The sequence below is a fragment of the Artemia sp. Qi Xiang Cuo genome, chromosome 21 (genome assembly GCF_049724085.1).
Source record: "Artemia sp. Qi Xiang Cuo chromosome 21, ASM4972408v1, whole genome shotgun sequence".
Classification (NCBI taxonomy): Eukaryota; Metazoa; Arthropoda; class Branchiopoda; order Anostraca; family Artemiidae; genus Artemia; species Artemia sp. Qi Xiang Cuo.
In genome coordinates this window covers 31774000-31801880 of record NC_142814.1, presented here as the reverse complement: position 1 = coordinate 31801880, position 27881 = coordinate 31774000, and the positions used below count along the sequence as shown (strand labels likewise).

Below are 27881 nucleotides of genomic sequence, written 5' to 3'. Positions count from 1 at the left end.
TATTACTTTACTACAGAAGAAAAAGGGATTTTGAAAACAGGGAGCCTGATTTTCGAAAAAGGGAGAAACACCCCCCCCCCCCATGGCCCAATCTTAATGGTCACTTAAAAATTTGCACTTTACTGAAAAAATACAAATCAAAACGCTTTCTGAGTCTCATTACAAAAATGACTGGGTCTCATTACAAAAAATGACCTTCCTTGCAAAAACATAAGTTATTCCCACAAAAGGATTTTCGTTCTTATTTAGAAAAAAAACAAAACACTTTTTCCACAAAATAAGTTTTTCAAAGAAAAGTAAAGAACTTCATTAAACAAAAAATTAGCAAAAATAACATCAAATAATCTACCAATCGTGAAACTGTCACAAATCCGCATCGATAAATAAATGAAACCCCCCTCCCCCACATGATAGTCGATATGCAATTACAGATAACCAAGCGTGACATTACTTCTTTTTGCAATTGGGAAGCCTAAAATATAGTTATTAATAATTTTAAGTCAATTAGCTTCTCAGAATTTGGAATTGATTGCAAATTCGTCCTCTTCGGGGTAAAGTCGTAGTTCGGTGCTAAAATGGCAGAAAACAAGACTTTCCCCATGGCCCAATCTTAATGGTCACTTAAAAATTTGCACTTTACTGAAAAAATACAAATCAAAACGCTTTCTGAGTCTCATTACAAAAATGATTGGGTCTCATTACAAAAAATGACCTTCCTTGCAAAAACATAAGTTATTCCCACAAACGGATTTTCGTTCTTAGTTCGAAAAACTGAAAGTAAGGAGCAAAATTAAAAAACTTAAAACTAATATAATTATTAAGTATACGCTATAAAGTTAATTATAAAAAAAAAAAAGATAGTTTAATTTTTTTATTGTTAATTTATATGAGGTTTTTTTCTTTTTTTTTTTTATTTAATCTACTTAATAATTGAAATAAAATGTATTTTTTTAATTTATGTTATAAATTATAAAGATAACGTAGATATGAGCATTAGCTTTCGAATGAGCCATTAAACGTGAATCGAGAAATGAGGGTTGCCCAGGAGCCCCAACTGCTTTACTAGAGACATTTAATTAGAAGTGCCGTTTTTATTGCCGGATTGTAGTTGGGGATTGGTGTATTTATCGATAGAAAGTATAGGTTAATAAAATATAGTATAAGATCACATCAAAAAAAATATATATAACAGTGATAACAAAACGCCCAAAAATAATACTTCCGATACCGATACACTGTGCAGCCCTTTCCCCAGGGGACTTGGAGGGTCATAATATCACCAACACCAAATATATTTGACTCTAGCAATGTCACTTGTAAGCGTCAAATCTATTAAGTATCTGATGTAAGCATCCCATTCTTAACCATCGCAATACATTCAATTCTCTTACTAATATGAAATACAATGAAAATTACTCCTTATATCCGAATCCAACTACTAATCAAGTAGTTAGTGTGACCGTCGCTCTCTCTGGCTGTCCTCCAAAAATGGGTGTCATAATAGAAAACATGTCTTTCAACCCATGTAGATTTCATTGTAATAGGCAAATGATCCTTGTAAACGTACAATGCATTGAAAACTTACATACAGATCGATGCCTGATGAGTAGGTTTCCTTGTCCCTTTTCAAGTGCCTATGCCCTTACTACTGTCGGAAATGCAAGGAGAAAAAAGATCGATGCGCAGAGAAAACTGGCCGTATTTATTCCCATTAAAAAATTCTTTATTTCAAGCACTTATCAAACTATAGCACAAAGAGTGGGGGGAGGGGGTAACCAGCTACAGGATAATTTCTGTTCATTTTAAGTTTTGTTTTCGGTCTTTACTTCCCATTGAATTCTTTGTTTAAATTTAAACGTAGGATTTAGAAGGGATGAGCGTTTTTATAGCTCAGCAATTTTACAACAATTACTTGCAAAATTTTACTTCAACAGAAGTGATTCATTGGGAATGATTTAGTTTGATCAAGCTTTGGATTCATCTTATCATAAACAAATAAATTAAAAATATAAACAGCTCGTGGTGTTAAAATGACAGTCTCGTGCAAGATCTTTTCAATCGGCTAAATTTAGCAAACTATTCCCCAATTTATTTGAAGTGTATTTTTTTCTCACGCGGATGTCACTTACGAGTCTTAAAGGATTAAGATTTTAGTGATGGCCAATCCATAAGTAATTGCTTATGTATATCTTCTAGTTTGATAAGCTATAAATAAAATTTTTGATAATGTATGATAATTTGGTATATATACTTTAATATAACTTGATATAATTCGATATATATATATATACATATGATATATATATACGTATATATATATATATATATATATATATATATATATATATATATATATATATATATATATATATATATATATATATATATATATATATAATCGCCTCAACCTTTTTTTCCTTATAGCCCTAGAAAAGGGAATCAAACTATGTTTTTCGTAAGGTTAATTGTTTTATTTACGGTCAATCTAGCGAGCACATAGTCTTAGGTGCTCGATATAGTGAGACTTTTCTTAGACTATTTCACTGTAAAACAACACATTCAAAGCGCCATTTTTGACCACTGTCATTACTGTGGCTTCCAATATTCAACTATCAATTCTTATACTTATCTTGCTATTCTTCCAAAGTTTCGTCAACAATGGGAAGACATAGTGCGCATCGCATATTCTAGTTTTTATATCTTCACCAGATCCACCATCGTTACTAATAATGCTTCTCAAATAAGTGAAAATTGATTTTCTTGCTAACTAATATTAACTCTTTTCCCTCATTAATTAAAAAAACTTTTTCAACAAAATAAGATTTTTCAAAGAAAAGTAAAGAAATCCCTTTAACAAAAAATGAGCAGAAATAAAATCAAATAATCTACCAAGTGTGAAACTACCACAAATCAGCATCGATAAATAAATCAAACCCAAAACAAATAGAAATTACAATAATTAACCAAGTCAAACTCAAAACGAGCAGAAATTAACAAAAGTTGGGCGCAAAACCCCTATGCCTTCCCAAGGCCAGAACAAAATTTGCACTTTAGAGAAAAATATAATTTTTTTTACTTTATAACTTTAATTATTCAAATAATATTAACATTTTAATTACTAAATTTCAGTATATGTATATATATATATATATATATATATATATATATATATATATATATATATATATATATATATATATATATATATATATATATATATATATATATATATATATATTAAACCTTATATGCCCCCAGGGCATAAATTACAACCCTTGCCTTAAGGTCTGTTAGGGTGGTTGCCATCCTCTAAGACCAAATTTTCAGAACTTTCAACTGTGTTAAACAAAATAGCTATCTCAAAATTTTGATTGGATGTGTTTGGGGAAATGGTGGGCGTGAGAGGGGTGGTAGTCGCTCTCCAATCACCTTCAACTGTTAAAAATGGTCCTAGCCCTTTGAATTCCCAGTCAAATGAGCCCTTTTTCTACGACAAAAAAAGTTACGACGAAAAAGTTTCTACGACAAAACTTTCAATAAAAATCTTATATGCCCCCCGGGCATAACTTACAACCCTTGCCCTGAGGGCTGGGGGGGGGTGTCATTCTCAAAGACCTAATTCCCTGAACTTTCTACTACGTTGAACAAAATGGCTATCTGAAAATTTTGATTGGATGTGTTTGGGAAAATGGTGGCCGTGAGCGGGGGTTAGTTACACTCAAATCACTTTCGACTATTACAAAGGGCACTAGCCCTCTCAATTTCAAATTGAATGAGCCCCTTTTGAAGTTTTACGACAACTCTATCTATAAAAACCTTATTTTCCCCCAGGACAGAAATTACAACCTTTGCCCTAGGGATTCTGGGGGGTTTGTCATCAATATATACATAATTTCCAAAACTTTCAACTACGTTGAACAAAATGGCTATATCTAAACTTTGATTGAATGTTTTTGGGAAAATGGAGGGCGTAAGAGGGGGGTTAATTACTTTCCACTCACCTTCGACTATTAAAAAGGTCAATTTCAATTTTCAATCAAATGAGCCCTTTTTGAAATTTCTATAACAATTTCTATACAAACTTTCTATACAAAATTTCTATATGAAATTTCTATACAAACTTTATATGCCCCCAGAGCATAACTTACAACCCTTGCACTGGGTGCTTTGAGGGGGTTATCATCCTAAAAGACCTAATTTCAAGAACTTTCAACTACGTTGAAAAAAATGGATATCTCAAAATTTTGATTGGATGTGTTTGGGAAAATGTGGGCGTGAGAGGGGCGTTAATCGCTCTCCAATCACTTTCAACTATTAAAAAAGACACTAATCCTTTCAATATCCAATTGAATGAGCCCTTTTGAAGTTTCTATGCTTTCAATAAAAACCTTATATGCCCCCAGGACATAACTTACAACCCTTGCCCTGAGGGCTGTGGGGGGGGGAGGGGTTGTCATCCTTAAAGACCTAATTTCCAAAATTTTCAACTACGTTGAATAAAATGGCTATCTAAAATACTGATTGGATATGTTTGGAGAAAAGATGGGCGTGAGAGGGGGGTTAGTTGCCCTCAAATCACTTTTGACTACTAAAAAGGGCACTAGACCTTTGAATTTCGATTCTAATGAGCCCTTTTTCAAGTTTCTACGACAAAGATTTCAATAAAAACCTTATATGCCCCCAGGACATAACTTATAACCCTTGCCCTGAAGACTGTGGGGGGAGTGTCCTGCTCAAAGGTATAATTTCCTGAACTTTGAACTGCATGGAACAAAATGGCTATCTCAAAATCTTTATTGGATGTGTTTGGGGAAATGGTGGGCGTGGAAGGGGTGTTAATTGCTTTCGTATCACTTTCGACTACTAAAAAGAGCACTAGCCATTTCAATTTCCAATCGAATGAACCCTTTTTGAAGTTTCTACGGCAACGCGTTATATAAAAACCTTATATGCCCCCTGGGCATAATTTAAAACCCTCTCCCTTAGGGATGTGGGGTGTTGTCATCCTCAAAGACCTAATTTCCAGAACTTAAAACTACGTTGAATAAAATGGCAATCTCGAAGTTTTGATTAGATGTGTTTGGGGAAAAGGTGGGCGCGAGAGGGGGGTTAGTTGCCTTCCAATCACTTTTGACTATTAAAAATGGCATTAGCCCTTTGAATTTCCAATCGATTGAGCCTTTTTTGAAGTTTCTACGACAACGCCATCTATAAAAACCATATATGCCCCCAGGGCATATTTTACAACCCTTGCCCTAAGGACTGTGGGGAACTGTCCTCAAAAACATAATTTCTATCTGGAAATCAACTACGCTGAACAAAATGGGTATCTCAAAATTTTGATTGGATATGTTTCGGGAAATGGTGGGGGTTGAAGGGGTGTTAGTCACCTTCAAATCACTTTTGATTATTAAAAAGGGCACAAGCCACTCCAATTTCCAATTGAATGAGACCTTTTAGAAGTTTCTACGACAACTTCTTCGATACGAAGTGCCCTGCTTTAAAGGTTAAAATTAATAAAGCATCGTTCTTATATGCCCCCATGGCATAACTTAAAATCCTTGCCCTGAGGGTTGTGGGGGAGTGTCCTCCTCTTTACTTAGTCCCCGTTTCTTGTCTCATTCTCGAGTGTCGCCGTTCTGTACTTAGGCAGCGCGATCCCGCTGCCTGTGATTTATACAACAACTTTCTATAGAAACCTTATATGCCCCCGGGGCATTACTTACAAAACCTGCATTGAGGGCTCTGAGGGGCTATCATCCTAAAAGACCTAATTTCCAGAACGTTCAACTACGGTGAACAAAATGGATATCTCAAAATTTTGATTTAATGTGTTTTGGATAATGGTGGGCGTGAGAGGGGCGTTAGTCGCTATCCGATCACTTTCAACTATTAAAATAGGAGCTAGCCCTTTCAATTTCCAATTGAATGAGCCCTTTTGAAGTTTCTACGACAACGCTTTCAATAAAAACTTTATGTGCCCCAGGGCATAACTTACAACCCTTGCACTGAGGGCTCTGAGGGGGTTATCATCCCAAAAGACGTAATTTCCAGAACTTTCAACTACGTTGAACAAAATGAATATCTCAAAATTTTAATTCGATGTGTTTGGGAAAATGGTGGGCGTGAGATGGGTGGCAGTCGCTATCCAAGCACTTTCAACTATTAAAAAAGGCACTAGCCCTTTCAATTTCCAATTGAATGTGCCGTTTTGAAGTTTCTGAGACAACGCTTTCAATAAAACTTTATATGCCCCCAGGGCATAACTTACATCCCATGCCCTGAGGGCTGTGGGGGGAGGGGGTGTCATCCTTAAAGAGCTTATTTTCAAAACTTTCAACTACGTTGAATAAAATGGCTATCTAAAAATTTTGATTGGATGTGTTTGGGGAAAAGGTGGGCGTGAGAGGGGTTTAGTTGCCCTCAAATCACTTTCGACTATTGATAAGGGCACTACCCCTTTGAATTTCCAATCGGATGAGCCCTTTTTCAAGTTTTTACGACAAATATTTCACCTTATATGCCCCCAGGTCATAACTTATAATCCTCGCCCTGAGGGTTGTGGGGGAGTGTCCTCCTCAAAAATGTGTTTTATATCTGGAAATCAACTACGCATCAACTACGCTGAACAAAATGTTTATCTCAAAATTTTTATTGGTTGTGTTTGGGGTAATGTTGGGTGGGGGGGCATAGTTGCCCTCCAATCACTTCAGACTATTAAAAAGGGCACTAGCCCTTTGAATTTCCAATCGAATGAGCTTTTTTCGAAGTTTCTACGACAATGCCTTCTTTAAGAACCTTATATGCCCCCAGGGCATAACTTAAAACCCTTGCCTTGAGGGCTGTGGGGGAGTGTCTTCCTCAAAAATCTATTTTCTATCTGGATATTGACTCCACTGAGCAAAATGGCCATATAAAAACTTTTGATGGGTTGTGTTTGGGGAGATTAAGGGCGTGGGGGGATAGTTGCTCTCCAATCACTTTCAACTGTTAAAAAAGGCACTAGCCACTCCAATTTCGAATCGAATGAACCCTTTTCGAAGTTTCTACGACAACACCTTCGATACGAAGTGCCCGGGTATGGAGAAAAAAAACAAAACAAAAAACACATTGTGCCCATATCGTTCTTTACTATGGTTATCGTTCTATGACATATCGTTCTTACTGCCTATGATTTGTTCCTAGTCTAAGCAACTTGGTCTTCTTAACATTAGTTTTCGAACTTATTCTTACACTCCGAACTCTCAAAGCCTCCTAAAATTCAGTAACTTCACCAACATTTTTATCTAGGACACTAAGCCAAGATCATATGAGTGATCTTCAGTAATTTATTTTCCGATGCATGGACCTTTCATGGTTGCAGCGGCAGCTGTGACCCTTATATATATATATATATATATATATATATATATATATATATATATATATATATATATATATATATATATATATATATATATATATATATTTTTTATATATAGGTACTAGTGCATTACATAGTCACTTTTACATAATATGCAGGGAAACCAGTCTTGCAATGACAGATGAAACCCGCCAGAGACCGGTTATTTTTAAAGAGACCGCTATTATACGTATTTAATATATGCTATGCTTTATCAACAACCCCCCCACCCCTAATGTGCAAATATATAGCTCAAATTTATTTCTAAACTATTATATATTCATCCTATTTTATTTTATTTCATTAGCACTGACCAAACTTAAAGTTTTTATAAGTGACCATCTAATGCACCAGTGCCTATATATATATATATATATATATATATATATATATATATATATATATATATATATATATATATATATATATATATATATATATATATATATATATATATATATATATATATATATATATATATATATATATATATATATATATATATATATATATATATATATATATATATATATATATATATATATATATATATATATATATATATATATATATATATATATATATATATAGGTACTGGTGCATTAGATGGGCAAACCGCAGCTCTTTGCAACCAAAATTCAACTCTTAACATACCAAAGTCACCCTTGCCAGATTTTTTTTTATAACCCTGCCTTAACTGTTGAAAATAATTTAACCTTAATTTTCTATTCCTCTGGGAAGAGGTGACGATAAATATTTTACTATTTAACTTATAATGAATACTTCTGGAAAACAAAAAAAAGAATAACGCACTGTTTGTCTCAGAAGGATCCCATTTGGTACCCCATTTTTGTGTTCCTGCCGTAACTGTAACAACTAATTTCACTTAGATATTTTTGTTCCTCCCAGATTAGGTAACGATAAATATTCCAATGTTATGCTTATTCAGAGCCGTATCCAGGATTTTCTTTTGTTGGGGGGAGGGGGGAGGGTTTATACAAGGATTTTTTTTCGGGGGTGGGTTACAAAAAAAAACGCAAAAAAAATGTTTATATCTATTTTGTTACGTTTTTACGAGTCACGCGAATATATCGGGGGGGGGGGGGGTCAAACCCCCTAAATTCCCCCTGGATACGGCCTTGTGCCTATTAATGCACTCTTTAAAAAAAAAGTAGAAATTATATTGAATCTGGAGGAATCTACTTGGTTAACACGTTGCATAAGATGATTTGTTTATTTCTTTTTTCTTTAGTACAAGTTTAATTCAAAAATGAGGCCTGACAAACAAAAAAGTAATTTGAACAACCTTGCAGAATGACAAATAAAGAAATAAAAAGAAAAAAAATAGATCCTTGGAAAACACCAGCTTGGTGAATATGTTGACGATGGACACTTGGAATGCTAAGGTTTAAAAAAAAAGAAAATAAAAAAAAATCAATGATATTGTTTTATTTGCAAAATCCTTTCAAAACTTCTTTGTCTCGTAGTTCTTTCCAACTCGTTAAAACCATTTTTTTAAATATTGGATAGACCTGTTCCTAGACTACAGGCTACATCTTATTCAACCTTCAGCTTGAATAGAGAAAAAACATTTTCTTGCTTTTATTGCTCGATTAGAGAAAAACCTGAGGCGGAGAAAAAATTTTCTCCGGATTTGGGTTAATATTTTAAGAGAATTTAGTCTCTAGCAATGGAATATGAAGCCCTCTAAAAAACATTCTTAGATATACGAAAAAAATAGCAAGGGGTACGCTGATTCCGGCGCTGATGGCGTTTGCCTAAAATCTTCCTTTTCAATGTTTTAGTTTTAGGTACTTTGTAGACCATCCATGTCACCACTTCACTATTTTTTCTTCCATACTTTTACTTAATTGAAGTCCACCTACGCAAAAATATCCTATTCGACTTAATGTTCTTCCTACTTGTAACAACCATTGCAGTCGCAAGCCCTCTCTGGAGAGGAACTTTTATCTCAGTCATTTCAAGTTTCAATACGATTAAATAAATGGAAAACAAAATTTTCAACTGAAAGTATGGAGCTGCATTAAAACTTAAAATGAGCAGAAATTATTACATGCATGAAGGGATTGCCTCCTCCTCAACACCTCGCTGTTAACGCTAAAGTTTTTTAGTACTTTTTAAAAAGCTTCTTAGTGTTATAATTAAGCGACCCTTTTGTTTCAGGAGTCATTCATACAGATATGAGACAAAGTTCAAACTTTAGCGTAAAGAACGAGGTGTAGAGGAGGGGACAGTCTTCTCCATATACGTAATAATTTCTGTTCGTTTTAAGTTCAGTTGAAATTTTTTTTTAATTTCTGATAGTTTTTTAAATAATGCCAGAAATTCTGTCCCCACCTCCACGAAGAAATTCCCCTCCCGCAGAATTATCCTCTAGGCAATTCAATCGCGGTGAAAAATTAACCCGGACAAAACTACCCTTAACAACTCCGCGCATAAAATTGAGATGGAAAAGAGAAAGCAAGACATGTAAAAAGAATTTTGTACAGAAATTCTGTCAAAATTTCCACTGTGTATAATTTCCCCTGACAAGTTTACCCCTGGATACTTCCCTCCCTATGTAAAATTCCCCGTAGATCAGCCCCTAGTACTAAAATTCGTGCCACCCTCACCCTAAAATGTATACATACTTTCCAATAACAAATACTATCCGTAAACAATGGGCAAGTTTTATAACTCAAACACCTTTCCCTGGGGCTGTGGGGGTACCATTTTATATCCAAATGCAAAGTTGTTGGACCTTTCAACTATGATGAACCAAATGGTTACCTCAAAATTTTAATCGGACGATTTTAGGAAAAGGGGGCGGGGGGGAGCCTAGTTGTCCTCCAATCTTTTTGGTTACTTAAAAGGGGCACTAGGACTTTTAATTTTCGTTTGAATGAACCCTCACACGATATTCTAGGACCACTGAGTCGATACGATCACCCCTGGAAAAAAAATAATAAATAAACACGTATCCTCGATAATTCTTCTGGCGAAAAATACAAAATTCCGCATTTTCGCAGATAGGAGCTTGAAACCTCTACAATAGGGTTTTCTGATGCGCTAAATCTAATGGTGCAATTTTCATTAAAATTCTATGACTTTAAAGGGGTGTTTCTCCTTGATTTGAAAATCAGGCATCTCAGGCTCGTGGCCTTTAATAGGTAAAATTAAAGTTAATGAAACTTATATATTTGAAATCAGCATAATAGGCCATTTCTTTTTATATATCTATTAGTATGAAAATTCCGAATTTTAGAGTTTCGGTTACTATTGAACCTCGTCGCTCCTTACTTACAGTTCGTCACCACGAACTGTTTGATATAGTCTCTAGTCAAGGAGCACCTAAACCAAAAACTAATTTCTGTTTTCTTTCCCCACTAACAGTTTTCTTTGGCTGTTTTCTTTTGTGGGGATATAGGGCAAGCTGGACGCTGATGCACCCTTGTTGGATTTTGTTTAGATGTCTGAGACATAACATTTTTAAAAAATTTTGTGTTTTGATTACTAAAAGTGAATATGAGACTGTGTTTTGATTTGTATGTATATGCTACACTGAAGTATAATTTCAGCATAAATTGAGAATCTGCTTTTTTCTTTTAAGGGAAAATTAAGCCCCGCCTCTTCTCTATAGAGACCTTAATTTCTATTATAGAACTGAAATTTTAATACGATATGGTCTGTAGGTATTTCCGAAGACCAAACTGCTTTTCTGTGATGCATAAACCCTTTGACCATCGGAGCTGATTGTTCATCTGCACCGTACAGCATTGGGCCCACACCACTTGCTCTAAGCACGATCGAAAGAGATTTGGGTATGATGGTTGACCACAAGTTGACCTTTTCGGACTACTACGAATTGACCATAAAACAGGCTACACGGGTATCAGCGCTGATTAAGAGAACGTTCAAGTGTCTTGATATAGAAATGCTTACCATCTTTATCAAGTCGCTAGTCCGCCAATTTCTCGAATATGGTCATTGCACAGTTCATCCATCCGTGAACAAGGATATAGATGCACTGGAAGTAGTTCAAAGGCGGATGACGAAGTTCTCCCCAAGTTTGAAAGACCTCCCATACGAACAACGTCTTCGTCTGCTTCACCTACCAGCACTCTCATACAAATTTCTAAGGGGTGATATGATCGAGCTGTACAAGCTATGCCATGGCTGCTGTGACAACGTCCCCGGAGAAGCACTACTGGTCTTTAAAGAAATCATCTACGTGGCCATCCCTTAAAGCTTAAAACTGAGAGGTTCTACAAAGATGTAGGAAAATGGGCCTTTCAAAACCGAGTCGTCGACACCTGAAATTCTCTACCCGAAGAAACCGTTCTGGCACCCTCCATCAGCTCTTTCAAGAACTCGTTTGACAAGATATACGAGAGTCGTATCTACGACTTCAGTAACTTTAGAAGATTTATCTAAATTTTTGTATTGTCCTTTTTTCTGTTTTGCAAGAGACTCTGGCCTGCGTTAATTTATTATATTATTATTATTAATATTATTATAAATAACAGTTTTTTGTTGTTGTTTTTTTCACACTCTAATAAAAGAATTTGTTTGTGTATTTATTTGTGTATTATTATCGTTTATTTATGTAATATGGTCTCTAATTTTTCAAGGGAAAAATCTGAAAACAAAATTTGGGGGAAATTACGTCAAACACAAATATTTTAAGGATTCGGAATATTTTTTTTGTTGCTAAGAAAAGGATAAAAATTAATTTGTGACGGTAGAAGAAATTTTGTTTGAAAATGGCCTGGAACGACAGGTCGAAAGTTCAACTTATCTTTCAGTTAGCAAATTTACCTGTGATTTGAAATGTTTGCTAGTGTTTTACCATAAGAAACTATGAAACAGTTCCTGGTAACGCAAGGGACTGTACGTAAGGGACTACATGTTCACATAGTAACCAAAACTCTGAAAAAAGAGATTTTGACAACAATGAATACATAAAAAAGAATTTTCTTTTTACACATGTATTAGATTTGCGAAATTTAAAGTTATGTATAAGACATAACAAGCCTCAGGAAATTTGCGCAGTTTAAGAAAATACACACAATCTTGACATAAATTAATTTTAGAAACAGACATTTTCTATTAAAACTATTCCAAACAAACCGACTAATGCCATTTCCTATTTTTATTGGATTTTTAAAACTAAAGTTTTACCGAAAAATCAAAACCCATTTAAAAAGCAATATGTTGTTTTAGAAGTAAAAAAGCCCTTACGTATCCTGAAAAAGATAAAAGACTAATTAACAAGGCTGGCAATAGTCTTTCACCGGCCATTATATTGCTACTTTAGTATATATTTTTGAAGTAAAATCAGATCGTTAGTGAAAAATCACCAATTTAAGTGAATTCAAATCATATAACAGCATCCTTAATTACTTTATTTGTCTACTGTTAAAACGTATTAAAACCTCTTACGTTTGTCGTCTAAAAAAAAACAATAAAGTGTTTTGTGTTTTCAGTAAAGCGCTAGATTTTAAATTTCTTCAAATAGAGGAAAATATTATGAGTCGGTTTGCTTGAGGAAGCCTTATAGATATGCTGTATGAACTGTGAAACAATAATTTGTGTTCCTTTTAAGTTTCAACTTCGCTCTTTACTTTTCACAAAACTTTTCAAAAAGACTAATTTTTCATTAGGTTCCTTTTATAAAATTCCTTTTTTTTTAATATACTCAATAAACCTGACAAAAAAGTTTTTTGTAAGACTTAGATAGTGATGCAAAAAAGTCAAATGTAGTTTTTTAATATACTAATATAGGTATTAAATACAGGTTTTAAGTCATCCCTCTCTGAAACCTGCTACAAATTTATGCAACTTTGTATATACATAAGAACATGAGTGCCAATTGGGAGGGGGGCATCTCTTTCTTACGATCATGCGCTAAAACCTATCTGGTGAATGTGCTCCTCAGTAGTTTAACACCTCATCTCTCTGCAATACTATCAGTATCATAAGTTTTTCTATTTTTTTAGTGGTTTATTTAATCCTGCCGATTAGATTTAAATAAAAGATGACTTCAAGACAATTTATGATATGATAAGACCATTATTTGCAATAAAACCAATAGCTCAGAATCAAAATTCATCATTCGATCCTTAAGCTTAAGTTGACTTATCCATATTTTGGATTAATTTGTACGTGCCTTTTCATATTTAGCTGAAATATTTAATGAAGGTAACTTTTATAAGACGAAATGCTATAGCTCGTGATCTATACTAAATATATAGGCGTTTTGACGTTACAAATATATAGGCGTTATGACGTTAAATATATAGACGTTATAGGCATTTTGGATAGCGGGGGAGGAGTGTGCATACCTACTCCTAAAGTATGAAGAATTATGCGTCAATATTGTTTTTTATAGAACATATTTTAACCTTTTCTTATTTAGGATCAGAAACACGAACCATAGGGCTAGAAAAGAGGCTTGCTAGGAAATAGTTCCTCCAAAGCAGAACCCTTGGTTGACCTCAGTCCCTGATTATACTGTAGAATAGAAGGAGAACTTAAAACAAATGGCGCTCCTCATATCTTCATGATTTTACAAGAGAGCAGAGTTTATATTTATTATTAAATAAAAAAAAAACAAGTTTTTTTTAACTGAAAGTAAGGAGCGACATTAAAACTTAAAACGAACAGAAATTATTCCGTATATGAAAGGGGCTGTCCCCTCCTCTACGCCTTGCTCTTTACACTAATGTTTTTCATGTTTTAAAAAAATAGAGTTGTGAGAAAGTCAAACTTTAGCGTAAAGAGCGAGGTGTTGAGGAGGGCACAGCCTATTTCATATACATTATAATTTCTTTTTGTTTTAAGTTTTAATGTCGTTCCTTACTTTCAGTTAAAAAAAACTTGTTTTTTTTATTTAAATATACGTAACTTACGAATTAACTTATGTAAAGAACTTCTATATTCATATATTTTTAATACTTATATTAGGGGGTTCGCCCCTTAGTCAATACCTTGCTCTTTAAGCGAAAGTTCGAATTTTGTTCCAATTCTTTAAAAATGACCGCTTAATCACAAAGGCCGTTAATTAGAATAAATAGCTATTATCTAAGTACTAAAAAATCTTTGGCTTAAAGAGCGAGGTATTGACTAGGGGGTGAACCCAATCATATATGTAATATTTTCTGTTCGTTTAAAGTTTTGTTGTGCCTGTTTTGTTTTGTTTTTTTATATTTAATTTCTGATCTTTTTCTTAAATAATGCTGGGAAGTCCGGCGTCCCCTTCATAGCAATGTCCCTTCCCCCATGAAAACTTCTCTCATGGAAATATCCCTCCATACAACCCCCGACCCATCCACCCCCCACTACCAGGAAAAATCTCCCCTGAAAACGTCTGTATACTTCCCAATAACCAATACTACATGTTAACATTGGGTAAAGTTCATAACTTTCAGCCCTCCCCCCGGGAACTTCGAAGGATTAAGTCCCCCTAAAAGAAATACTTATAATATTTTTGAATATGCTGAACAAAATGGCTATCTCAAGATTTTGATCAGGGGACTTTGGGAAAAAAATGAGCGTGGGAGGGGGCCTAGTTGCCCTCCATTTTTTTGGGTCACTTAAAAAGGGCACTAGAAATTTAATTTAAATTCCAATGAGCCCTCCTACGATATTCTAGGACCACTGGGTCGATACGATCACCCCTGGAAAAAAAAAACAAAACAAACAAACAAACAAATAAACACGCACCCGTGATCTTTCTTCTGGCAAAAAATGCAAAATTCCACATTTTTGTAGATAGGAGCTTGAAACCTCTACAGTAGGGTTCTCTGATACGCGGAATATGATGGTGTGATTTTCATTAAGGTTCTATAATTTTTAGGGGGTTTTCCCCCCTTTTTTCGAAAATCAGCCAAATTTTTTCAGGCGCTTAACTTTTGATGGGTAGGATTAAACTTGATGAAACTTATATATTTGAAATCAGCATTAACATCTGATTCTTTTGATGTATCTATTTGTATCAAAATACCGTTTTCTAGAGTTTCGGTTACCATTGAGCCGGGTCGCTCCTTACTTACAGTTCGTTACCAGTTCGAACTGTTTACAGTTCAAACTGTTTGATTCATTAAAAACCATTTTGCATTGCTTCAAATATTACCAACTGATATTTCTGAAACTATGTCAGTATGTCGTCGAAACGATTTGATTTAAAGAGAGAAAGTATAGAGAAAGCTCTTGATCGCTTTTCTTTTGAAGTTGCTTTTGCAATTCAATTTCTTTTATTTTTTTTTTGACATGATTATTTATTTACTAAAACTAGTAACATTTATAATGGTTTTCAAAGTAATAAAATTAATTTTTGCATCAATATTATCCCCATATTCAATATAATATTCTTCAGCCACTTCAATGTCCCCCAGCTCTCCCATCTGCCACTTCAACCTCCATCTTTATGAAAGTTAGCTTTTTGTAATTTTATGGTACATTTACTTGGTAATTTTAAATAAAGTTATTTAAGGTTCAGTTAGCTTGATAATTTTATGGTACATTTTGTGACTTAAGAATTCTTCATATTTAAAATTTATATTGGAAGGATGAAGCGTAAGCTCGTAATATTATTCTTGGTGGGTCAGTTGCTTGCTCTAAAAATACAATTACTCAAATTTCAAACTGAAATTCGGAATTATTAATCCTAAGGATAAAATAGCTTATAGTTTACTTTTATTTTTTATACAAATTTCACTCCTACCCTGAACGGACCCTCAGGGATGTAATGGTATTGTGGAGGTAGAATTACTCAATGAGACTGCTATCTTCAGAATTTAATATTTTCAGACAAGTTCTACTGATGGTTTCGATCCGTTTTCTCCAATATTGTTGGTTCTCAGGATATTAAGACGTCGCTATTTATTCCTTTTGTTATAGTTTATAATTTATATTTATTATAGTTTGTGGCTTTTATTATTTATAGATATTATTTCTTATATATTATTATTATTTTACATTTTATTTCCTCTTATATTTCATATAATTTTTTTCTGTCATACTTTTACAGCTTTTTCTTCACCCGTAAAAATATTCAGAAAATAAGCTTTTATTATCAAATATATTTTCGTCAAATCATGTAGCAGTCGTGAAGAATCCGTAGTCGTAATTATCATCAGGATAATAGTCGCAAGTAGTAGTTGCAGTAGCCGAAGTTGTAACAATAGCTATAGTCTTAGTAGCTGTAAGTATCGGGGCCAACAGAAGGTAGAAGGTAGGTAAATCTTGGAGGCTCAGTGGAATGTTTTTACAATACGAGAAATTACTTGACAAGTTAAATAGTTTTGAAAATAGGAGAGGGTCCAGTGAATAAGATTGTCCCTGACCCTAGTTTTGGCTCTCAGTAATTCTAAGTAGTGCGAGTGGTAGGTCCTGACGATTTCGGCAAAGTTCAAAGTAGCAGAACAAGTTGTTTTTGGATACTTATACTAATAGTAGGGCAAGTTGATTTCTATGAAGCTAGAGTTATTTTTTAGGGTGCTGGATGCTTTCTATAAAGATAGCTTTGCTTATATCTCACATTGTAATTTTAACAATTAATTTCATCAACATTTGATAACAAATATTTAAAAATTAAAGACAACACTCTAATAAGCGATCCCTGAATAATTCTGAGTCAAGTGAGCTGCAAAATGTCTGTATGTAAGAACTTGGGTAGTGAAATCAGGCACCAGATTCTCCCTAAGGGCCATGCAATTACTCCAAAAAAGTGTAAAGCGTCGACTTTTTTTTTATCAGAATTAATTTATTAACACCAATTTTCAGTGGTCTATTTGCATGATTTGCTACCCTTGTACTTGAGACTGGAAACTTTATTTCGGCCCTGGAAGTCGTGGTAAGAGTAGCTGCAGTTGACGTAATCGGGGTAGAAATATTCTTTGTTGGAGCAGTATTAGTAGGGCTAGAACCCTTCTCAGAAATGAAAATTTTATTTTTAGGATTTTATTTCTTCGAAAATAAAACTTCGAATTACCTTCATATATACTAATAATAATAATAATAATGATTTATTTACCCACCATCTACAAAAGATTATAGTGGAGCAAGGAAAAATAAAAGGAAAAAACTAAACACACCAATAAAAAAGAAACAATTAAAATATTATTGGAGAAAAATATCCTCTTTTCAGTATCACTTTTATCACAGACTTTTCACGGATTCTCGACCATTCTTTGACTGGATTCATAATTCCAAATTTTCCAAGGCGGGTATTTCGGTGCCGCTTAGGAATAAACAACAGAAACGTTACGCATCTAAAAATAGCACTTATTAGTTTTATCTATGTCACTCTCGACAAGTAGATGAGCCGTACCGGCGAGGTAAATAACAAGAGGTTGGCCCCCGATTTGGAACAACAATCTCGTAAGCACGTTTAATGGCGGTGGTTGTGTGCTTCACAATGGATTTCCTGGTTTTGGGGAGCGATTGGGAAATTATTAACCCGAGGTATTTCAATTCTGACACAGCAGGGACTGAATGATTTTCAAGGGAAACACTATTGCTCTTAGCCGTGTTGAAAGCTAGAAACTCGCACTTTTCAATGTTAATAAAAAAGTCCGATTGACTGAAATTTGTTTTGCAGTCTATTTAAATTATTTTGCAAGTCTGGTTTCGATCTGCTTAGAAGAAGAACATCATCGATGTAAGCTGTATAAGATAAGTCGGTACCGCGAAGTAGAAGAGATGAAGAGATATGGTTCACAATCTGAGGAACTGCATGTTTAAAATTTTTCAGTAATTAAGCATTATGCACCATTTCCTAGATGATCCAGGAATCATTGCGAGGTGAATGAGCCATAAAATGCCTTCCACAATACCACGATAGGAAAATGCTAGGAGGTGCCAACTTTCTGGATGCTTAGTGGAGAACAGGTCTTTACTTAGACGTCGACGGGATCTGCATTTTCTCATTTCCAAAATATTTTATCATTCATTTTATCTCATATCTGTTATTTAATGAAATTTATGCGTAGTGAACGACTCTACCCGATATATTTGGTTCAAAGTTAATGTCCCCAGAGGTGGACAACCGACTTTAGAGGGGGAGAGGGGTCGAAACTTTTGGGTCAAACTTACATTCTCCATTTTTCTTCAAGCATCAGGAGTGAAAATAACAAATACACACAAGCTTTATCTGTGATGTTAATCAGGCTTCCCAAAGATTTCTCTTTTCTGTGATGTCAGTAAATTCTTAACAATCAATTCAGTCATGCAAAAAATTTTCAGTGTTATTTTTTTTTCCTTTGAATTCATTTCTTTCATACCTTTTGGAAAAAATTTGGATTAATAAAGATTTCAACTGAAGCTATTTGTTTATTTTTCAGTAAAAAGCAAATGAAAAAATGAAAAATAAAAAAAAAAACAAATAAAAAGCAATCTAGCCTTTGAGAGAGTTTGAGAGACGGTGAAACACTGCTTATATGTGGTTATTTCTATCCTTTTTAAATTTTATTTCATTATTTACAGCAAGAATCTATTTATTTAGAACAAATGAAGTTTTAAATTTACTCTTTACTTTCCAAGGATTTTTTTTTCTTTTTATACCATAAATTACAGTTCGTGGTAACGAACTGTAAGGAAGGAGTGACTCAGCCCAATAGTAAACGAAACTCTAAAAAGCAGAATTTTGATAACAATATACGTCAAAAGAATTTGATTTTTAAACTGGTTCCATATATATATATATATATATATATATATATATATATATATATATATATATATATATATATATATATATATATATATATATATATATATATATATATATATATATATATATATGTATGTTATTCATTAACTTCAATGGTACCCAACGTCGTCCAATCAAAATTTTGAGATAGCCATTTTGTTCAGTGTATTTGAAAGTTCCACTAACTATGCCTTTTGGGCTGAAATTACCCCCTACAGCCCCCAAAGGAACGGCTGCAAGTTATGAAATTTGCCCATTGCTTACACACAGTATTTGTTATAAGGAAGCATTCAGACATTTTTCAGAGGTTAGGGGGATTTCCTGGGGATGGATTTTCTACCGGAAGAATTTCCAATTGGGATTAAAGATCCCCGGGATGAGCCTTCTATTGGAAATTTACACGAGGGAATCACACAGGGAGAAATTCTCCATGGGAAAAGTTTCCGCGGGACAAACTTCCCATGGAGGGGGGGAGGATTCCCGGGAATAATTTTTCACACAGGGGGGTGATTCCACCAAGACCTGAAAAAAATAGTATATAAAAAACATGTCTTTTCTCAAATGAAAGTACGCTAGGGAGTATTTTTCAGGCTGAATCGTCTGAAAGCGATTTTCTTGGGGATATTGGTAGCGAGGATGGAATTGTCCGGGGGTATTTCCTGGGGGGAAAGATTTTACATCAAAGGACCTTTCTATGAAAGAATTTTTGGTAGGGGAGATCTTCTATGGAGGGTGAAGTAGATTTAATGGGACTGTTTGAAAAACGATCAGAAATTAAGTAATTTTTTTCTTTTGAATGCAACGAGCAACATCATAACTTAAAAGAAACAGAAATTATTCCGTATATTAGAAGGGGCTATTCATATTGAGCTTCGACATTTTGTCCCAACTCTTTAAGAATAATTCCTGAAACACAAGGGCCGTTTAATTAGAATCAGAGCCTTTTTTAGAAGCGCTAAAAAAACATTTGCATGAAGAGCGGGTTATTGAGGAGGAGGCAGCACCCCTAATATACTTAGTAATTTCTCTTTGCTTTGAGTTTTAATGCTGCTCGTTGATTTCAATAGAAAAAGCTTGTTTTTTATTTAATAGCCTACAAGCAACCATCTATTGGTCTTTGATCCATTTCGTCTTACAAAGGCTAGCAGATTGAATTTGGAACAGTGGTTTGGTCCAAAGCGTCAGTAGATATTGTTTTGGATTTGAGAGGAAGTGCAATTAATTTTATCTAGTGTAATGGACTTTCAGTTCAATTCAATTCAATGGGTTTATTTACAAAGACAAAAAGTAAATCGCACATAATACAAAATACTCAGTCCATTTCTAGACGCCGAGAACCACAATCAATATCATTTCAACATAATACGCAGAGTGGTCACCGCTCTTACTCCCAGACACAACATTACCTCTCATTAATAAAAAAAAACAACAAATAACCATTGCTTTCCTGCTCCTTTCCCCATGCGAAGCCCCCCCCCCCCATCATAAAAAAATCATACTTTAATTATTTATACCTTAATCTTATACTTTTTATTTATCATACTTTACATTATTTATCACACTCTACTTTAACTTTTCTTTTGTAATGCCAATAAATGATTTTTTACTCTTTTTTTAAATGACGTAAAGGAGCTCCTACCTCTCAGCTCTTCCGGGGTAAGATTCCATATCTTTGCGCATGTTATATTTGGAGCAAAATCTGATCTTAGAGTTGAGGTTAAAGGGTATGTGCAAATTTGATGGCGATTAAGTGGGCAAACTATGATGGTTCGAGATACGCCGGAATAATTTTTTAAAAGAAAATGGCAGCTGACCTGCTAGAAACTTAAACACAAAGGTCGAGCATGACAGTTAATGCAGCGACTCTAGTAACAAGTACTCTTCATTTTTTCCAATGAATATGAGACATTGTCTATGAATAGAATTCAGTTTTTGCAGATGAGATTTGAAAGTTGACTACCAGATCATTGCACAATACTGTAAATGGGGCTTTATGAGGGCTTTCTACAAAAGGACAGGTGTTTTCTGAGGCAAGCTGTGCTTCAGTTTTCTTTTTATTATTCCAAGATTCTGGGATAGCTTCAGCTCTTCTGCTTGGATGTGACACAAGAACGACAGGTTCTCATCAATGAGGATCCCCAGGTATTTCGTGAAGCACTTTCCTGGCCGACTAATCACACCCCTGGAAGTTTGAATACTGCATATCTCTGGATGGACAACTCCGACCGGAAAACAAATAAAACGCAAGATTTATCAACGTCAATGACCAGTCGGTTAGCATCGATCCAGAGATATGTCTCCTCCAGAACATCCCTCAGCTTATACATGAGCATTGTCTTATCCTTTTCACAATAGCTGAGCGTCGAATCATCGGCAAAGGCCACGAGCTCATCGTCATCATCTTTGGACTGAAAATAATCTCCGTCATGGCATAGGTTACAGCTGCGAATATTAGTGTGTGCGGGGCTCAGCACTTGACTTAGATCGTTAACGTGGATCAGGAATAGTAGCGGGCCTAATATTGAGCCCAGGGGGGCACCACAGTTGACGAGTATATCGTTCCTTGGATCTTCTATCATGTAAATCCTGCGGTCCCTAAGATAAGATCTGAACCAATCCAGAGCTTCGCCTCTTATACCTATGTATTCCAGTTTTCCGAGGAGAATTGAATGGTAAATACTATCAAATACTTTTCTGATATCAAGCAGAACCGCTGCAGGTAGTAGGCTAGAGTCCAGGGCTTTGTTTATCCATAAACTTAAAGCTGTTAGTGCATCATGGGTGGAGTCCCCTGGTCTAAACCCAAACTTGCGATTATTAAGAAGCCCTTTCTTCTCCAGAAACAGGAGTAGATGCTGCTGCATAAATTTTTCAAAATTTTTTGAAAATACTGAAAGAATAGAAATAGGTCTGTAATTAACCGGGTCAAGACGAAAACGTCCTTTGTGCAGCACAACTATCATAGCTTTCTTTCGTAAATTAAATAAAAAAAACAAATTTTTTTAACTGAAAGTAAAGAACGACGTTAAAACTTAAAACGAACATAAATTATTCCGTATATGAAATGGGCTGTCCCCTCCTCAACACCTCGTTCTTTACGCTAAAGTATTTTTATTGTTTAAAAAATAAGAGTTATGAGAAAGTCAAACTTTAGCGTAAAGAGCGTGGCGTTGAGGAGGGGACAGCCCCTTTCATATACGGAATAATTTCTGTTTGCTTTAAGTTTTAACGTTGTTCCTTACTTTCAGTTAAAAATAACTTGTTTTTTTATTTAATTTTTGAACGTTTTTGAATTAATGCAGGTTTTGATTTTGGCTCACCGTATATGAATAATAAAAAAAAAATTGTATATTAATTTTACTTTTATTTGGTTAAATGGCTTTCTCGAAACTTGTTTAATTTTATTTACGAACGTTTTTATTAGTAATAAATATACGTAACTGACCAATTAACTTACGTAACGAACTTCTATATTCATATATTTTTAATATGTATATTAGGAGGTTAGCCCCCTATTCAATACCTTGCTCTTTAAGCTAAAGTTCAAATTTTGTTCCAATTCTTTAAAAATGACCCCTTAATCACGAAGGCCCTTATTTAGAATAAATAGCTCTTATGAAAGTACTAAAAAATCTTTGGCTTAAAGAGCGAGGTATTGACTAGGGGGTGAGCCTGAAAACGTCTGTATACTTCCTAATAACCAATACTATATGTTAACATTGGGTAAAGTTCATAACTTTCAACCTCCCCCCCCCAGGGACTTCGGGGGACTAAGTCATCCTAAAGGAAATAGTTATCATATTTTCAACCATGCTGAACAAAATGGCTATCCTCCATTTTTTTGTCACTTAAAAAGGGCACTATAACTTTTAATTTCCGTTCCAATGAGTCCTCTCAAGATATTCCTCAAGATGAGTCCTCTCAAGATAGGACCACTGGGTCGATACGATCACCCCTGGAAAAAAAAAAAAAAAAAATATATATAAACACGCATCCGTGATCTTTCTTCTGGCAAAAAATGCAAAATTCCCCATTTTTGCAGATAGGAGCTTGAAACCTCTACAGAAGGGTTCTCTGATACGCTGAATCTGATGGTCTAATTTTCATTAGGGATCTATAACTTTTAAGGAGTGTTTCCCCCTGTTTTCGAAAATCAGCAAGATTTTCTCAGTCGCGTAACTTTTGATGGGTAGGACTAAACTTGATGAAAATTTTATATTTGAATTCAGCATTGAAATCTGATTCTTTTGGTGCAGCTATTGACATCAAAAACCCGTTTTCTAGAGTTTCGGTTATCATTGAGCCAAGTCGCTCCTTACTTACAGTGTGTTACCACGAACTGTTTGAAAGTTTTTTATTGTTTAAAAAAAATAAGAGTTGTGAGAAAGTCAAAGTTTAGCGTAAAGAGCGAGGCGTTGAGAAGAGGACAGCTCCTTTCATATACGGAATAATTTCTGTTCGTTTTAAGTTTTAACGTCGTTCCTTACTTTCTGTTAAAAAAAAAAATTGTTGTCTTTTATTTAATTTTTAAACATTTTTGAATTAATGCAGGTTTTGATTTTGGCTCACCATACATGAATAATTAAAAAAAATGTGCATATTAATTTTACGTTTATTTGGTTAAATGGCTTTCTTGAAACTTGTTTAATTTTATTTAGGAACGTTTTTATTAGTAATAAATACACGTAACTTACGAATTAACTTACGTAACGAACTTCTATATTCATACATTTTTAATACGTATATTAGGGGGCTCGCCCCCTAGTCAATACCTCGCTCTTTAAGCTAAAGTTCGAATTTTGTTCCAATTATTTAAAAACGACCTCCTTAATCACAAAGGCCGTTATTTATAATAAATAGCTCTTATGAAAGTACTAAAAAATCTTTGGCTTAAAGAGTGAGGTACTGACTAGGGGGTGAACCCATTCATACACGTAATATTTTCTGGTCGTTTTAAATTTTGATGTTACTCCTTATTTTCAGTTGGAAAACTTGTTCTTTTTATATTTAATTTCTGATTTTTTTTTTTAAATAATACTGGGAAATCCGGCGCCTCCTTCATAGCAATGTCCCTTCCCCCATGAAAACTTCCTCCGTGGAAAGATCTTCCCACCTAACCCCCGACCCATCCACCTCCCTACTACCAGAAAAAATCCCCCCTGAAAACGTCTGTATACTTCCAAATAACCAATACTATATGTTAACATTGGGTAAAGTTCATAGCTTTCAGCCCTCCCCCCGGGGACTTCGGGGGATTAAGTCATCCTAAAGGACATAATTATCATACTTTCAACCATGCTGAACAAAATGGCCATCTCAAAATTTTGATCAGGTGACTTTGGGAAAAAAATGAGCGTGGGAGGGGGCCTAGTTGCCCTCCATTTTTTCGGTCACTTAAAAAGGGCACTAGAACTTTTAATTTCCGTTCCAATGAGTCCTCCCACAATATTCTAGAACCACTGGGTCGATACGATCACCTCTGGAAAAAAAAAAAAAAAAAACAAATAAACAAATAAACACGCATCCGTGATCTTTCTTCTGGCAAAAAATGCAAAATTCCACATTTTTGCAGATAGGTGCTTGAAACCTCTACAGTAGGGTTCTCTAATACGCTGAATATGATGGTTTGATTTTCATTAAGGTTCTAGAACTTTTAAAGGGTCTTTCCCCCTTTTTTCGAAAATCAGCCAAATTTTCTCAGGCGCGTAACTTTTGATGGGTAGGATTAAACTTGATGAATGTTATATATTTGAATTTAGCGTTGAAATCTGATTCTTTTGATGTATCTATTGGAATCAAAAACCCGTTTTCTAGAGTTTCAGTTACCATTGAGCCGGGTCGCTCCTTACTTACAGTTCGTTACCACGAACTGTTTGATCTGGGAAAGTACCCTTTTGCAACGACAAATTTATTAAATAAGTAACGGGCTCAATGACAGACGGTTCAACTGCATTTAAAACCTTTGTGTTTACTCGTTCGAACCCAGAAGCCGAATTGCCTCGCAGATTGTGTATGATTAACAGGATTGCAGATTGAGAGATAGGTACGAGTGCCATTGACTTGAAGAATGCCGGACAAAGGTAATCTTTAAAACTCTTGCTGGGCTTTCCAACAGAATCTGCTGTTTTTTGCCAACCTCTGCAAAAAATGTTCCAATGCATTTGAAACGTTTTCTGGTCCCGTTACAGTTTCCCCATTAACAGATAATTGCGATAGAAGCTCAGGGGGCAGTACGGAATTTATAAAATTCCATATTTTCCGAGAGTTCTTTCCACTTTCATCAATTTTCTCATTAAAATAATCTATCTTGACTTTTCGTAGAACTGATCAAAGACATTTATTATGATTATCATACTTCTCAAGCGTCGCTATGCATATGTCATTTATGTGATCAGTCCATAGTTTATTCTTCTTTTTACTAAACTGGAGCAGTCCATGACTAATCCAAGGGCTGATAGGTTGATTTTTCCGTCCAGTGATTTTTGTACGCTTTTCGCAGCAACAGGCCATATATGTACCCATAAAAATACTATGGAATTTCTCGAATCCTCTATTAACATCATCTGTGCTCATATCACTTTCCCAAGAAGTATTCTCTAGATTTTTGTTTAAGGGTTTCCAAGTTCTTATCATTTAATTTCCAAGTTGTAAACCCCTGCTTAATCAAACCATAAGGCTTAATATGTTGATGCTGTATGTTGAAAATCGTAAGCAGAGGTAAGTGATCAGAAGTGTCAGATAGCAGAACTGGGGCCGATATTGGGTGCAGCGTCGAAAAAATGTTGTCAATCAATGAGTGTGAAGGCGCAGTTACTCTACGTCATTGAGGGGTACATGTTCGAGGCCGACATTGTACTAAGCAGATCTACCGAACCGGAGGACAGAGGAAGAGTTAGAATAATGTTGAAGTCTCCTATTAAGATAGCTTCGTTCCCTTGTTTTTCCAGAATACCAGCTATTTGGCTTAAATTTCCCAGGAATACAGAGACGGATCCTGCCGGTGGACGGTATACTTCTTCAACTCTTATTTTCTTCTCTGAAGATAAGGATATTTCAAGAAAAAATGATTCATGGACGCCTTCGACGTTCCGGGCTAATTTTTTACTAATACACACTGGGTAGTCTTGTCGTGTGTAAATAGCTAAGCCTCCCCTTCTCATAGTCGATCTGTCCGAAAAATGGGAAGTGTATCCAGGTATTTCCAAAAGGGTATCTGTTTTTCCTGTTAGAAAAGTTTCGCAAAGGCCGATTACATCTGGCATGTAACTGTTGGCAGAAAATTATTAGATCATAAAACGAAGAGCACGACCCTTGACAGTTCAGTTGTAAAACGGTAAGCTGAGACTCAGAGCGTCCTCTACTTAAATTACATACTTCTTTATATCGGCTTTTAGGAAATGTAATCTTATCAAATAACGGAGAATTTGATTCATTATTAATTTCAAAATCAAGAATTTTTTCCAAATCGAAGAAAAATTTCTTCTAGCTCTGTTAATCTGGCATTACTTTGGCTAGTTGGTGACTAAACGTCCCCCGGGGGGGGGTTAGAATAGAAATTCATTACTTACCAGCATACTGAGGAGAGGCAATGGCTGTACCTTTGAGAAGAGCCGTAGACCACTTTGAAGTTTGCGCAAAACTTCAATTAAACTTCGATATTTCGGTAAAAGTTTGTAAAAAAAAAAATTGGCACAAATGCCGCGGAATTCATCAAATCATGGCAAACTGTGCTATGATTTAAGGGCGTCAAATTTTCACCAGTTATATAAACACATTGATGTGAAGGATACCCCGATGCTTTGGATTAACCTTTCCGAAGGTGATGTGTAGCCACCTAGTGTAGTTTTTAGTGCCAATATTATTAGAGATGCTTCAGGAGGTCGTGACGGGGCACTAAATATGGGCATAGATACACGTTGGTTATTGTTTTCTAACTGAGAATGGAAAAATAGTATTTTTCTCACTTGAAAAAACAGGAACTTTGTCACATTGATGGTTGTTTTCATGAATGGTTATGTGTGTTGGTCGATTTATTTGATGTTTTCATGGATGTCAACAGTAATTTATGTCTTTTTTATGGTTTTTGTCAGTGAGAATTTGAAAAACAGGAACTTTCTCACTTTTATGGATGTTTTTATGGTTTTTGTCAGTGAGAATGAAAAAACAGGAACTTTCTCACATTTATGACTGTTTTATGGTTTTTGTCAGTGAGAATTTGAAAAACAGGAACTTTCTCACTTTTATGGATGTTTTTATGGTTTTTGTCAGTGAGAATGAAAAAACAGGAACTTTCACACATTTATGTCTGTTCTATGGTTTTTGTCAGTGAGAATGAAAAAACAGGAACTTTCTCACTTTAATGGATGTCAACAGCAATTTATGTCTGTTTTATGGTTTTTGTCAGTGAGAATGAAAAAACAGGAACTTTCTCACTTTCATGGATGTCAACAGCAATTTATGTATGTTTTATGGATTTTGTCAGTGAGAATGGAAAAACAGCATTTATCTCACTTTGCTGTCAGTCATTAATCAAATTGTTTCCGGGCAAAGTTTAGTAATGTTTGACAGGTGCTGCTCCAGGAATAGATCCAAGTCATTAATGTCTTTGCCTCGGAAACAATTCTACTGGTCGAACTCCAAAAGATATTAATAACCAAACGCCATGGAAACAATTCTCCAAGAAACATCTTAGCGATGAATAGATTTAGCGCGGGAATCAGGTTTCTTAGTAATTTGAAATGTGACAGCGCAGAGATGCCAAAAAAC

At 34.8% G+C, this 27881-nt stretch overlaps 1 protein-coding gene across 1 annotated transcript; it reads left to right on the top strand.

Moving 5' to 3' along the window:
- Nucleotides 1-11228: 11228 nt before the first annotated feature.
- LOC148939451 (uncharacterized) lies at nt 11229-11648 on the top strand. Its single transcript, XM_089106877.1, has one exon. It carries the CDS (start codon nt 11229-11231, stop codon nt 11646-11648), a length of 420 nt encoding a protein of 139 aa, XP_088963003.1.
- Nucleotides 11649-27881: the final 16233 nt, after the last annotated feature.